This window comes from Centruroides vittatus, unplaced genomic scaffold (assembly GCF_030686945.1).
Source record: "Centruroides vittatus isolate TY-2023 unplaced genomic scaffold, ASM3068694v2 contig_1168, whole genome shotgun sequence".
NCBI lineage: Eukaryota > Metazoa > Arthropoda > Arachnida > Scorpiones > Buthidae > Centruroides > Centruroides vittatus.
In genome coordinates this window covers 1,457,041-1,473,555 of record NW_027120749.1, presented here as the reverse complement: position 1 = coordinate 1,473,555, position 16,515 = coordinate 1,457,041, and the positions used below count along the sequence as shown (strand labels likewise).

General features: G+C 30.2%; 1 protein-coding gene across 2 annotated transcripts in view; it reads right to left on the bottom strand.

The window, feature by feature from the left end:
• Positions 1-16,515, bottom strand: part of LOC136981617 (lysine-specific demethylase 3A-like) — a 63,239-nt gene that overhangs the window by 15,893 nt on the left and 30,831 nt on the right. For both annotated transcript variants that reach the window (XM_067277950.1, XM_067277958.1), the window contains 3 exons: positions 13,756-13,988; positions 9,955-11,750; positions 5,261-5,438 (listed from right to left, as the gene is read on the bottom strand). In XM_067277950.1, coding sequence (XP_067134051.1) covers positions 5,261-5,438; positions 9,955-11,750; positions 13,756-13,988 — 2,207 coding nt within the window. The remainder of the gene's footprint in view (positions 1-5,260; positions 5,439-9,954; positions 11,751-13,755; positions 13,989-16,515) is intronic.

Genomic DNA, 16,515 nt, shown 5'->3' with positions numbered 1-16,515 from the left:
CTCCTCCACCTCAACTGCGGAGCACGATCTATTTTTAATTTGCATATGTCTGGTCGAGCATTAGCAGGGGAATGTTCCTTTTTTTTTTAATAGGTTTCTTTTCCGATAAAATTATTCGGGGGGTTTAGCGGTGATTTTTTTAGAACATAGCACGTGGCCATTGCTATTTTTTCCCGCTTTTAGTATTTTTAATATTTGTCGCTATGCAAATGACGTAACAGATCGTAAAACAGTTTTTTATTTTATAGTATATTTTATAGTAATTTAATCCAGTTTTCATTGATTTTTATGCTTAGATTAGTATTTATGCAGGTCTTATTTTTATTTTTAATGATTTCTACACTTTCTTTGAATTTTCTGTTGTATGTCTTCTTTTCTCTATGTAAAATGCTTGTTTTAGTATCATCGATTTTACAGTTATTTAACACACAATGGTCATGGAATACTGAGTTTAGTCTGTTGTACTTTAAATCGGCTATATGTTCTTTCACTCTTATTTTGAGTTTTCGTTTTGTTTCTCCTATATAGAAGTTGGTATTTTTGCAAGTGCATGGTATCTTGTAAACTATGTTTTTCATATCTTCTTTTTTTATCGTCTGTTTCTTTTTTCTTTGTTTCGCTTTAAGTCTAGATAACAGGTTTACGTATTTTGGGGCAAGTTTTATATTATTTTTCCTCATATCTATGTCGATTTCTTCATAAAGGTTCCTAATGTATGGGAAGCTGGTATATTTTGGTTTCGATTCGGTTTTTTTATCTTTTATTTTTGTTTGGTTATTAGTAATTTTATTTTCCCATTTATGAATCAGTCTGGTTGGGTACCCGTCTAGGGCAAACTTTTTCTTCAATTCGATGATGTGTTTGGGTTTATTAGTTTCTTTACTAGTTCTATTCTGTATTTTTCGGTATTCCATGTTAAAGATGTTTTGTTTTATATACAATGGTATATTTGAAGTATATTTTATTGTGGTGTTGATTGAACATGGTTTTTTAAAAGGTTCAAAATCTAATTCGTTTTCGTTTCTTGTTATCATGACGTCTAAGTATCGTATACTATTATCGGCCACATTTTCTTCCTCTATTTTAAATTGGATATCCTTATCTATATTGTTTATTATATGTTTTATCATGTTAGGCTTTACTTCTGCATCATTATATATAATTAGGACATCATCTACGTATCTTTTATAATATTTTATACCTGTTATATTATTAATTTCTTTGTCAACGTCGATCATTATTATTTCAGCTAGTTTCGGGCCTATGACGGACCCCATACTAATACCATTATTCTGTGTGTAGTATTCTTCATCTATCTCGAAATAATTACTCATATATGCAAATTCTATTAATTCTATGATATGTGATTCTACTTCTAATTTTTTAAGTTTATCTTCGATTAATTCCCATTTTATCGACGGGTACATATCAATCACATCCAGACTAGCCATTTTTGATGTTTTTTTCTATTTTAACGTTTTTTAGACTGTCCAAAAGTTCCTCTGTATTTTTGATAGAGTGCTTCGAATTTTGATATTTCTTAAGTTTTTGTTTAAGGAATTTTTCCAGATTATATAAGGTAGCGAATTTAAAATCGACTATGGGTCTTACTTTTTCTCCCATTTTGTGGGTTTTAAGTTTCACATTCAGTTTAGGTGTTCTATCATTATCTTGATTAAGGATGAACTCTCGTTCTGCTCTTGTAATTTTGTTAAGTTTTTGCAGTTTTATAACTCTCTTTTTTAGTTCTTCATATAGGGTTTCTTTCGGATTGATTGGTAGTTTTCGGAACTTTTTGCCTTCCACTATTTCTAGCTGTTTTGACTTAACCCATTTTTGGGTTACTATAATAATTTGTTTACTTTTATCGGCTCTAATGAGGTCTAGCTGATTATCACTTAAGAATTTTTGCAATGTTTCTATCTCGTCTTTGTATTTATAGTAATTTTTATCTGTTATAGTTGTTTTATTATGTTTTTTTACAGTATATTTTTTTAATTTTATTACTTAAGGTCGTTTTCAGAATTCTTGATTCTGTATCTTCGAGTTCATTGCACATACGATCCAAATTAGGTATTATATCCAATACTTCCCAAGTGTTAGGGCCGTTAAAGTCTAGTCCTTTTCTTATTGTTTCTAGAATATGTTCGGGGATCGTGATTTGTGTTTTATTTAATACCAAGGATGTTTTCCATTCTATTATTTCTTCCATAGTTGGGTGGCCAAATCGTTTAGCTAGCTTTTTTTTGTTTATTTGTCTGATATCTATTTATATTATCTCTTGGTAAGTTGTTAGTGGTTTCTTCTTTATTTTTTGGATCTGCTCTTCTTTCCTTTTTATTGTATTTTTGTAAATCTCGTTTTAGTCTTCTAATTTTAATGTGTTTAAATTTTATCGCTGATCTTAGTATTTTGAGGTTGATGTATTTTTTGTCTCTTGTTGGGATATTTTCTGTGATGGACCGTGGAAGAGAGAGTGTTCTTAAAGGTGTATTCTCTTTAAGGTGGGTTTTGAGGTAACGTAGGTCTGTCAATATCTTATCTATCTCACCTTTTATCCTTTGTTGGTATTTGTTGTCTTGGTATTGGGCCATGTTCTTCATGTTAAAAAAAAAAAAAAAAAAAAAATAATATAAAACTTGCCCCAAAATACGTAAACCTGTTATCTAGACTTAAAGCGAAACAAAGAAAAAAGAAACAGACGATAAAAAAAGAAGATATGAAAAACATAGTTTACAAGATACCATGCACTTGCAAAAATACCAACTTCTATATAGGAGAAACAAAACGAAAACTCAAAATAAGAGTGAAAGAACATATAGCCGATTTAAAGTACAACAGACTAAACTCAGTATTCCATGACCATTGTGTGTTAAATAACTGTAAAATCGATGATACTAAAACAAGCATTTTACATAGAGAAAAGAAGACATACAACAGAAAATTCAAAGAATTGATATGTACCCGTCGATAAAATGGGAATTAATCGAAAAACAAAAAAAAAAAAAAAAAAAGTAAGACCCATAGTCGATTTTAAATTCGCTACCTTATATAATCTGGAAAAATTCCTTAAACAAAAACTTAAGAAATATCAAAATTCGAAGCACTCTATCAAAAATACAGAGGAACTTTTGGACAGTCTAAAAAACGTTAAAATAGAAAAAAACATCAAAAATGGCTAGTCTGGATGTGATTGATATGTACCCGTCGATAAAATGGGAATTAATCGAAGATAAACTTAAAAAATTAGAAGTAGAATCACATATCATAGAATTAATAGAATTTGCATATATGAGTAATTATTTCGAGATAGATGAAGAATACTACACACAGAATAATGGTATTAGTATGGGGTCCGTCATAGGCCCGAAACTAGCTGAAATAATAATGATCGACGTTGACAAAGAAATTAATAATATAACAGGTATAAAATATTATAAAAGATACGTAGATGATGTCCTAATTATATATAATGATGCAGAAGTAAAGCCTAACATGATAAAACATATAATAAACAATATAGATAAGGATATCCAATTTAAAATAGAGGAAGAAAATGTGGCCGATAATAGTATACGATACTTAGACGTCATGATAACAAGAAACGAAAACGAATTAGATTTTGAACCTTTTAAAAAACCATGTTCAATCAACACCACAATAAAATATACTTCAAATATACCATTGTATATAAAACAAAACATCTTTAACATGGAATACCGAAAAATACAGAATAGAACTAGTAAAGAAACTAATAAACCCAAACACATCATCGAATTGAAGAAAAAGTTTGCCCTAGACGGGTACCCAACCAGACTGATTCATAAATGGGAAAATAAAATTACTAATAACCAAACAAAAATAAAAGATAAAAAAACCGAATCGAAACCAAAATATACCAGCTTCCCATACATTAGGAACCTTTATGAAGAAATCGACATAGATATGAGGAAAAATAATATAAAACTTGCCCCAAAATACGTAAACCTGTTATCTAGACTTAAAGCGAAACAAAGAAAAAAGAAACAGACGATAAAAAAAGAAGATATGAAAAACATAGTTTACAAGATACCATGCACTTGCAAAAATACCAACTTCTATATAGGAGAAACAAAACGAAAACTCAAAATAAGAGTGAAAGAACATATAGCCGATTTAAAGTACAACAGACTAAACTCAGTATTCCATGACCATTGTGTGTTAAATAACTGTAAAATCGATGATACTAAAACAAGCATTTTACATAGAGAAAAGAAGACATACAACAGAAAATTCAAAGAAAGTGTAGAAATCATTAAAAATAAAAATAAGACCTGCATAAATACTAATCTAAGCATAAAAATCAATGAAAACTGGATTAAATTACTATAAAATATACTATAAAATAAAAAACTGTTTTACGATCTGTTACGTCATTTGCATAGCGACAAATATTAAAAATACTAAAAGCGGGAAAAAATAGCAATGGCCACGTGCTATGTTCTAAAAAAATCACCGCTAAACCCCCCGAATAATTTTATCGGAAAAGAAACCTATTAAAAAAAAAAGGAACATTCCCCTGCTAATGCTCGACCAGACATATGCAAATTAAAAATAGATCGTGCTCCGCAGTTGAGGTGGAGGAGTACGAGCTCAGTGTTAGACAACACACCGGAAGACGAATCTCAGGTATGGTTTCACGAATATGATTTGTGAAAGAATAACCCCGTATACCTCTACAGACTGATACTAAACCTTCCTTTTTTATGGAATTTTTATCAAGATTTGTACCCTTGGACTATTACATCCGTCTAAACTACCGAATGAGGTACGGACCAGCTTTTAACGGTATACAAGCTCTTACCAGGATTTAGAAGGTAACAACCTCTAAAAAACTAATTATGTATACTGTCACGATATTTATTTTAAATATTTGTATATAGTCATCTCTCACTTTTTAATGTTTAGCTGGCTGAAGAGGGGCATCGGCCCGAAACGCGTTATGTAATAAAAAAGCGTTCCAACCGAATAAAAAGGATGAAAAATTCGCCCAGTGTTTAAGTTTACGTCACTACATTGTGTCTTCGAAAGAAAAGAAAAGAAACGAAAATACAAAACACGGTTTCCTCAAGATAGAGTTAAAATTAAAATAAATCATAGTTAATTCAATACTTATGATAGTAACTGTTAAGTATTAATTAAAAATTTTCACCACTTATTTAACCTTTCTTAAATCCTATTAAAATCAAAAATTTGGTCAATTTAAAATTGAAATACTTACTTCCTAAATGCAAAGAACCTACAAAATATGTTGTTCATTTTTGTGCGATGCTGAGCTCTAATACGACACTCTCTGCATTTAGGCAACTTTGGAGCAATTTCTAAACACGGTCCATCTTGAAGAAATGGATCACCAGTTCGTTTATAATGAGCATGTGTGCGCTTATCAAAATGCTGTGCTAAAAAGAGAAATTTCAAACTTAAATATATAAATAAAATAATACAATAAATTTAATAAAATTAAATTAAATATAAATAATTTATAAATGTATATATATATCAGGCATGGGCAAATGCGGCTCCGAGAGCCACATGTGGCTCTTTTTGAGTTACATGCGGCTCTTGTTGAAAGTGTTAATTTCTGTTTTTTTATTATTATTTTTACAATTTTATTTTTATAATTTTGTGAAAATATGTTTATTAAAAAAATTCAATATTTGTTTTATATTATATTTATATTATATAATAAAATTGTACGCCTTACCATACTATCCACCACAACAGTACAGAACTGCGGCTCCCATGCATTTTGCAAAACCTACATTTTGACTCCCAATGAACTCTTGCTTGCCCACCCGAAATATACATACATACATACATACATACATAAATTATGTGCATATATATAAAATATATATATGCACATAATTTCTAGTATGTATGTATATATACATACTAGAAATTTCCCCGTTATGCTTGACAGAATACTTTTTATGAGAAAGTGGAGATTGAAGAATTGAGAAGAGTAGAGATTTCAAGAAATTCAAGAAAAAAGAATAGTTGCTAATATTTCTACAAATATCTACAAAGTAGATATTTAGTAGACTAAATTATCTGTTGTTACATAAAGAGCAACAAAACAAAATTTCACCTGGAGTGGACAAAAATAGTAAGAGTTATAGAGATTTCACTTAAACACAAACAGATGATGGCCTTTATAATAAAAAAATACAGTCGACTCCACATAAGTCGACACCCGGATAACTCGACACCGTAAGTTAATTAGTCAGCTTTCTGTGGTCCCGGCCGACTTACATAAGCAATAATGTTATTAATGTTAAAAAACTTGGTTTACTCGACATCGTTTAACTCGTCACCACTGGATAAATCAACATACTTTCTCTGTTTCACACTTTTTAGAATTCTGATAAGTCAACTCCCCTCCTGAAAAAATGAGTTCACACTGTACAGTAAGCTGTGAGGTGTGAACTCATTTTTCAGGGGGGGAGTCGACTTATCAGAATTCTAAAAAGTGTGAAACAGAGAAAGTATGTTGATTTATCCAGTGGTGACGAGTTAAACAATGTCGAGTAAACCAAGTTTTTTAACATTAATAACATTATTGCTTATGTAAGTCAGCCGGGACCACAAAAAATTGACTACGTAACCGACGAGTGACGAGTTATCCGGGTGTCGACTTATGCGGAGTCAACTGTATTAAAATTTTTCTTTATAAAATTTCTTTATTCACTACACTCTGAGTAAACACACTATTGTCTTTTAAAATGTTTTCAATAATGGGCTTGTTAGGTTGTTACTTCTGACTGGATAATAGAGTACCACTTGGTTACTTTGGATAGATTTTTTTTTTAAATTTGTTATAGAAGTTACATGATGCAGCTATCTTTTTTAAAGTTTAAATTTAATGAAGTAATTATAATCATTTGCTTTTTGTCCAAAACTGAAATAAATCTTCTTAACAGCTATATGTAATTTGCTATAAAATTTAAGGGCTTCATACCACAATCTGTATCCTCCTTCTAGTTTCTATATAACAGAATAGATATTTGCATCATAGAAATAATAATAATAATACAGATTGTAAATTAAAATTAAAATTTTATGTCAATTACAAATTGAAAAATACAAAAACACTTGAATTATAACCAACTGAAGAGGAGTATATGGCCCAAAATGTACATATTGGTTTAATAAAATCTCAGTGAACTTTCCAATTAAAAACTGTGGTATAAGAAGTCCTTAAAATTTATAGCAAACTATAAATAGCTGTTAAGAAGATTTATTAATAAATTACATTTAAAATATACAATTTTCAAAAATATTTAAAAATGCAACTTCAATGCATTTATTTAGGTTAAACACTTTTCAGAACTTCAGGTGTCCCTATCTTAAGATTCAAATTCAACGTATCATAAATATTGGGTTGTTCGGAAAGTAATTTCGTTTTTTCCATAGAAAAATAAACGCAATATTCTTATAATAAATAAATATTTTATTAAATTATATATTGACCATTTTGGTCAAATACCTGTTGTCATTGTTTCTGGTAGTAGCATGATTTCACACTCATAAAAATTTTGATCGTTGTTTACAAAAAAACTGATCCAAGTGATTTTTGGCATTGTCATTTCAAGTAAATGTCTTACAGTTAAAAAAAATTTGTATAGACTGGGACAAGTAATAATCTGAGTGTTTCCGATCTGGCGAATATGGTTGGTGTGATAACACATCCCATCTAAGCTATAACAGTTTCTGACGAGTTACCAAACTTGTGTGAAATTTGGCATTATCATGGTAAAACACTACACTTTGTTGTGATCAATTCTGGCCTTTTCTGTTTGATGATATTACTCAATTTGTTTACTCGATGGCAGTACACTTTCGAATCAATTGTTAAATTGTCTGGTAAAAGCTCAAAAAAAAATTTCTTTAAAATCCAATCATAGAGAGCATCTCTCAGTAATAACATGTGGAACCCATATATTGAGCTTTGAAACGAAACCAATTCATTTTAAGTAGTAATAAATGGTTCAATTTTACAGATTCAATCTCTTAGTGATTTCACGTGTTGTTATACGGCAGATTGCTTCAATCAGTACCTTTTGTTTTCATTGACTTCAAATGCCCATCCAGAATGTGGTGTATCTTTGATATTAAAATTGTCAGAACACAATTTTGTAAACCAGTTTTGGCACTGTCTTTCTCTCAACACATCTTCTCCAAACATGTACCACAATTTTTTTCTTGTTTGAACAGCATTTTCGTTTTTTAGTTATAAAAAAGCAAAATATGCTGAAAATGATGCTTTCGATTGATGGGTCACCGAAAAAAAAACAATTGTACAGAATCAAACAAAATTTTTTACAAATAAGCCTTAAAATGTCAGCTGTCGAAGTATATAATGAAAATGTGATTTAAAATAAAATTGGCTGGTAAAAATACATCTAATTCCTCTAGTAATAAAAAAACAAAATTACTTTCCAAACAACCCAATAGAATACACAGTGAAATAAACCATAAACAAAAATAAACCAGCAACAAGTTGCTCAACTTTCCTGGCAACATTTAAAAGTTTGGTGCGCCATCTGTTATATTTTATTAAAAAACCTTTTTATATCTTTAACTAATATAAAACCTTAATTTTGATAGTAGGAATGAGTTTTATAAAAAATTGTAAATGCTAATAATGAGTAAAATCGTCATTAAGTCTGACCCCACTGGAGATACACACAATTCCCATTATCTCTCCACTCCCTCAACCTTTACCCACCAAAATTTAATAGGATTGATCCCCTAATAAACAAACAGCCCTGCAAACTTTCAGAAAATTTTTACAAAAAGCACAGGAGTTATTAAGCTTCAAAAAGGATGAACAAAATTGTGCCCCCATATACACATACTCAAACATACAGAAAAAAAATCCCAAATAATTTTGACCTTCAACGTTTCAAAGTGTTCTAAGTCCAAAAATGTAAAAACTTTGGGGGTCATTTTTTGACTGATTGCCATACTTTTCCTCTGTTTTATATGAGTTGAGAAGGTAATTACAATGTTTATACAATTTTTAACCTTTAGAATGTTCTATTTAAAAGTTTGCAATTACTTTTGTTATTCATTCAAATGTTGTATTCTATTTATATGTTAGGTTTGAATCTGAAAATACAGTATTTAAAGTTCCAGAAAGTATTTAATCTCAACAAATAATTGGACTTCTGAAATTTTTCGTATGCATTTTTATTCTTTTTTGTTTCATAAAACTTAACATTATTTACTATACTATAAATTATATCGCTCCTATGTCTATAAAGTATTACAGACTGTTAGAAACATTAAGTATATATTAAATGTAGATTAGTGTTTATCACATACAAGCACCACACTTATACATGATACAACTGACATATGTTTTTAAAAGCATTAAGTAAAAAAAATGAATTAAAATTTGCATAGAATAGAGCAAACACCATCAACTGCAATGCAAACAATTCAAATAAACACACAATATATGCAATGCCATCTGTGGCAATTCAATAAACAAGGTCACTCTCTCCCTGTTCTGGAATAGCCAAACTCAATTAATATGAGTCAAAACAATATACAAAGGATAAATTTTCATTCCTCTTCTCTCTCAAAACTTAGAATTTTGAAATATTGTAAAACAAATTCTATTTGAAATCTCCTTTGATTGTTTTCATCAAATTTACTTGCAAACACTTCAAAATCCAAACTGTGCATTATATGATTTGTTCTACAATATTCTGTGTATAAAAAGAAAAAACATTCTACATATTCTGATAATACAGAATGCTGATACCTATACTTTAAAGAATTAAAACAAAAAATCTTATATCCAAGTTTGAATTAATAAGAATTTCCTGTATCTATATCTTAATTAAAATTATTATTTTTAAGTTCTACAATAAAAAAAAAAAAAAAATTAAATATTCAACTTACAATTCAGTTTGTGTAATTCACCTTTTGCAGGTCTTCCACAACGTCGTCCTCTTTTTTTGCGAGCTGTTCCACCATAAGGAAAATCTGTTTTGTCTTTTGTTTCTTCTTCACTACTTGATGCTTCTTCCATACTATCCAATTGCCTATCAAATTGTTTATATTTATCAATATTTGATCCAATATTCCTAGATCGTTGGGTTTTTCGATAACCTGTTTTTTTAGTATTTGATGAAGCTTCAGGATCAGATTGACTACTTGATTTTTCATTATCAGAACTTTCTGAATCTTGACTTTTATTATTGTCATTCTGATTAGAAATATTCTCAGAATTCTTATTTCTAGATTTTCTCACTGGTAAACGTTTGGGCAAAACAGATTCTTTTGTATCATCTGAAGCATTTTTATTATCTTTATGCTCTGAATGTCTCTGTAACCAAGTTTTTTTCACTTTTTTGTGATCACCACCACCTCCATCATTACTACAACTACTGCCACTATACTGACTGCTATTACTAGGTGTGGGACTTGGGGTACAACGTGCATCATCAGAAGAATCTTGCTTTTCTTTATTGGTTTGAGCACATTTCCCTTTTTTCTTTATTTTAGAAGAATTTGATGATGATGTGCTTATGATTGATGATGATGACAGGCTTTCTTCACTTGTAAAGTTGGAATTTTGAACTACTTTTTTTCGTTTCTTTTTATTTGTTACTATTGGTAATTTTTTATCTTGATTCTGTGTAGAATTTACAAATGACCTAAAAGAATCTAAAAATCCTGAATGTAAATTATTACTTGATAAAGTATTTGATTGTGTTGTCATTTCTTTCTGTTTTTGTGAGATTTCAGAAATGGTAAATGCTGCTTCACTGTTTTTAGTGTTTAACATAATGGAATTTGAAGAAACTTTAGCACATTTGCAAGATTCTGAAATTGTTAATGATATACTTGGTGATTCTGCTTTTGGCCTCTTTTGACTCTCATCTTCATTGTTTAATTTGCGCTTCATTTGGTTTTCATTAGTATTTAATGGAATAATACTTATGCAAGGAGTAGAATTAAAATTTTTATTTGACATCTGATCTGAATTGTTTACTGATAAGTTATCATTTGATTTATTTGTAATTTTTATTTCTACGGAATCTTTCATATTATCATGATTATCCTTATCAAATGATTTCAAAGAACTTAGATATTGAAATAATGTGCTACTTTCTTTGGAATCAATAGTTTGATTTGTTATATTTGTTCCACTTAATATTGTCATGGGAGTAGATACTGGATTGTTTATTATTTCATTACTTTTCGAAATAGATAATGTAGATATAAGATTTGATCTCGTCACTTGAGAAGAATGTGTAGTAACATTATGTGAAATGACATTAGTAGATTCAGTTCCTGAGGACACCAAATTTAAATTTGATGGCATTATTTTTGATAAACTCAAATCAGTATTATTTCCAGATTCTATGTTTTCTGAAGCATGGTAAAGATGCTCTTGTACAATGTTATATGAGGAATCATATGACTTAGATGATGCTGTTCCTGTTACACAATATCCTGAAACATTTGTATTCTGTAAAGATTGAACTTTTTCATTTGAAAGATGACTCTTTTGATTAGTATTTAATGATGAAAATTGGTCATGTGTCTTTTGGTTATTATTTAATGGTGAAAGTTGCTTTGCTCCATAAGGAGTAGGATTTGGATTAACTGATCTATTCATTTCACAAGAAGGAAATGGTTGTTGTGAAGTTGCTGGCATTCCATATAACCTTGAAGCTGATAAATCAGATCTAATATAATAACAAAAAATTATTATTAATAAATAGGCATTAATTTAAAAAATTAATATTTTTAGCAATCTTTAAAATATATATATATTTTTATCAATATATTACATCAATAGTTGGCAACCTTATTCTAAAAAAAACTTTTTTTAATTTTTCAAAATTTAAAAAGCCAAAATACAGAGAACCACAAATTACATATATGAAAAATTAGTTTCAAATATGCTATAACTACAGTTAAGGACATCTATTTTTTAGCATGAAAATACAATAAATAGATTTGTGATAATTTTTAAGAAAAAAATTGACTAACAAAACATACTTGGAATGAAATATCATTCAATAAGAATATAATGAATATTTTAAATGAAGTAGGAACAAATAATCTTAGCTTATAAAAGTGACACAAGTGAATTTGATCTGAAGACCCCTGGGTCCACACAGAAACCACACATTGTGAAACACTGAAAGTGTTAATGGGTTAGATTAAGTTCCCAAAATGTGCACCACAACCTTCTCACAAAGAAGCCACAAAATGTTATAAAATTTTTATAATTTTACTTAATTTAAAAAATATTGGCCATTTTGCAAATTGTACTTGTTACAATTTGACATAGGGTGCCAAAAATCAAAAAAGTTTGGGAACCACTGGCACAAGGCAATGCACCACATGGACAATCTGCCAAAGAGAAAGATGCCTCCCACAAAGACTTTCAATGGAAAATTGGCAAGTTTAGGTGCAAGAAAACCTAGAAAACTCCATGCTGTCAACCTGTTTGTGAGGTATCAACCTAACACCAACTACCAGTGTTCAACAGTTTTAACCACTCAACTTCTTGAGCTCTCATATTCTTGAGTTCTAAATTTCATAATGTAGAAAAAATTGAAGGTAAATAATGAATATTTAATAAATATGTAATAAACAGTATTCAACAACAATAAATGAAACATCATTACACTCTGTTTCACCAAAGAATTCACCTCTCAAAAACATGTAACATCACTGAAAACTTCTCATTGTCTATTAGGCATTGTCTGCCTCACATTCATGAAAAAACTTGTTATACAACATTGAATGTTTAAAAGTTGTGGTTACAATATATTGTTAATAAGATATACAATTTCTTAAATGAAATGGAAAAGGAATAGATTTGGGAATTTAGACATGAAAAACTCTGATCAATTCTTGTACATGTACAAACTGAATCACTGTCAATTGTTGAATCACTTTTCTCAAAAAGAAAAAATGGCCATATTTCTTGTCATTTTGATAAACTTTAGATCAGTGGTTCTCAACTGGGACCCATTACTGGGGGTCCACAGAAAAAAAATACCGAATTGGGGGTTTACAATGATATTTTAGTGGTCTATAGGGTAATACTACTTCAGAACAATTGTTTTACTGAGAATTAAATTTCTACAGTATATATATTGTCAATTTCTTTATTACTCATTTCTTGCATAAGGGTTAAAATATAAATTATTTAAAAATATTGAATACGTATACGGCATTGACAAAGGTCAAAGAGACTATAAAGCCAAGGTTTGTTAGGAGAATCTTATACCATCAGCGTCATGTCATTTGACAGTGACATTTCTGAACGTTTTCCTTTCTATATTTTATTAGTGAAAAATATAAGGTTTTTTTTTCTGTGCAAGTATCTATGGTGGTTCACAAAAAAAAATTAAGAGGAAAAGGGGTCCATGGGTAAAAAAAGGTTGAGAACCACTGCAAGTTTAGATAAATACAATGCTTAATAATTATTACCCTCTTTTACACTTGCATGTCATTTCTATCACAATATAGCATTTGACTGCATTGTGAAAAAAAAAAAACGCCTTTACGTAGTCAATGGAGCAATGCTAGTGTTCCTGTGATAAAGCAATCCAACAAGTTAGAGAATTCATTGAAAAATGATATGAACATAGCAGGGAGATTTGTTTTGACATGGTGCATTCTTTGATGAAATGAAGTGTAATTTCCAATTAATACACTGAGATACTTTATTACCCTTGGTTTTGATTTTCTTCTCTTGCTTTTAACTGTGCAGGTGTAATGTATGTATGAGCATACGGTTGATATCCATAAATATTAAAACTTGCTTCAGCATTTTGGTGAGATTTTGTATTCAATGAAGGAGATGACAGCACTTTTCCTACTGGATTTGAAAAACCTTCAGTTTTTGAATGCACAAAAGGATTGGTTTCAGAATGGGTAATGTCTTCAGACATGAGGTTTTGGTTCTGAAAATAAATTTTAAAAGATTATGAGATTATTATTTGCAAGTACAACAGAGTCTTCATTATTAAGGATAATGTGAACTAAGGATACCTCAGAAAATCAAAAGTTTTGGCAGCACAAAATGGTAAATTATTGTTTGGTAAATTATTAAATAAACTGGATTTGGATGCATTAACACACACAAATGTACTTTACTTTCTGGTTAGATCTGAATATAATGCTTTTTTAAATTAAAAAATAAAATACTTTAATGAGTAATTACTGTATATCTCGGCAGATAAGACGACTTTCAGATAAGACGAGGTATAAATTTTCGTCGAAGTTTTATAGTTTTAACATATAAGACGACCCCAAACTATCAACAGCCTATGAATTTAGTTTAGATCAGCGATCATTATCTGGATAATGATACTATAGCATACACGGAATTATGTCCTATTCCTAATTTTTTGAAAGAACATCAAATTTTATTTTCTTGCTTCTGGCGGCACTGCCTTGCAATTATTGCAAACATTCATACTGATTTGGGCATTCGAGTAATGACCTTGACTATTCACAGAAACATCGTATGGCCTATTCTATTTTTTGGACATACTCTACTCTACTAGTAAATAATTACGGTTTGTCTGTCTTTTTATAATGGTTTTAATTTATATAAATTTCAATCTAATTTTTTTGTATCTGCCCTATAAGACGACCCTGGATTTTTGGGGCCTTTTTTTATGATTCAACTATCGTCTTATCCACCGAGATACAGAGATATACGGTATGTATTGTAACATTATCACAATGCTGGGCTACAGTGTTTTGGGCATATTTGTTTAGATATTAATTATTGATATATAACAGGGATGGGGAGTCAGCAGAAAAATATGTTACTCCCGACTTCAGAATGGGTATGTTTTAAAATCAACTCCCGACTTCCATAAAAAGATTTGACACTGACTTTGACTTATTCCTGACTTTCTCCACAATGCTCTTAATTTTAGCAGTGTCTTGTCCCAATACATCATACTTTTCCTGATAACAAGAGCATAATGTAAATCAAAGAAAAATTAAATGTTAGAGGATGTGATATTACGTGTGTGATAACCACAACATGCCCTCTCATAAAACTCTAAAAGACCAAAGGATAGGATTAATAAATACAGTTGTAAAATAAAATTATATGTAAATTTAAATCTATCATTAAAATTAAAATTTCTTTAATCTCTTTTAAACTTTATAATATTGTAAGAAGTCAACAGAGTAAATCTTTTAAAAAATTTCTAGAGCTCTTTCAAGAAGTGTGCATTATCTGGTCAACATTCACAAGGAAAACTATACTACATTCTCTTGTCTTTATTAAGAAAGTACTCTCAACAATTCACCTCAGATAATGTAAATGATAAGTCTCAGTTTATTGGAACTCTACTGTTTAAATACTGATTTATACAGTAGAATTCCAATTTATATGAAAACTATTAATTATCAGAACAAACAATATAAAGCTTTCCTTGAATACTGAAACATAATTTAACATATTTAAGTTTGAAAGTCAGGAATAAGTCAAAGTCAGTGTCAAATCTTTTGGTTAATGTTACCTTAAGATCCAAAATGGCGGCCAGGGAAATTTTTCCCTACTTCGGAGACTGTGACGAGGAAAAAATTTTTCCCTAGAGTCGCGACGTTGACGACGTGGGAATTTTTTCCCATTCGGTTTCTACCCTGCGTTCGACGTGGCCGAGTATCCTGTAACCTCAAAAGCCTTTTCGTGACGTCGTGCAAGAGTAAAATCAGCAGGAAATTCGTAGGTGTGTTACGAACGAATATGCAAATGCATGATCTGTGACGTGATTTCTGTTCATTTCTGGGCAATTTTATGCAAATCGACTAGTTTCCAGTTGGAATCGTTTACTGCTGTGTTGCGACGAATTGCGCATTGGATTAATTGCTGTGTTTTTTTTTCGTAACGATATTTCATTCGCACACAAATTGCTATCGTTGAATATTTATTATTATTATTTCCTCCAGTATTAGTAAGTACTGTTATTTCTTTTATAACAATTTAATCCTAATAGTTAGAGCACCAAGTAATCAGAAATTAAGGAAAAAGCGTGTTTTTTCCCTATCCTTACCTCCCCTCATTTAGTTTATTGCCAATTGTTCGATAATGACTAGTTTTGCCGATTTGAGTTGTAACGACGAATTTTGGTCGAGATGCACTTCTTGTGATTTCTACAAGTTGGTGGAAGACGACTTTTCGGAGCTAGGTTTGCCTCCCCGTATCGATAACGCATTGAATTTTGCTGTAAAATTAGGCATACAGCCGACCGAGTCCGTTTGCATTCATTGCGATGAAGATAAGAATTGCTTCATATGTCAGGTGAACGACAGATCAAAAAACACTGTGAATTGGATCGTTTATAAATACGTGAATTCCGGCAGTACGATAATAACGGACGAATGGAAAGGATATATGCATATTGAAGACATAGAAGGAGTAGTGGTCGAACATAGAACTGTCAACGATTCGAAAAATTTCGTCGA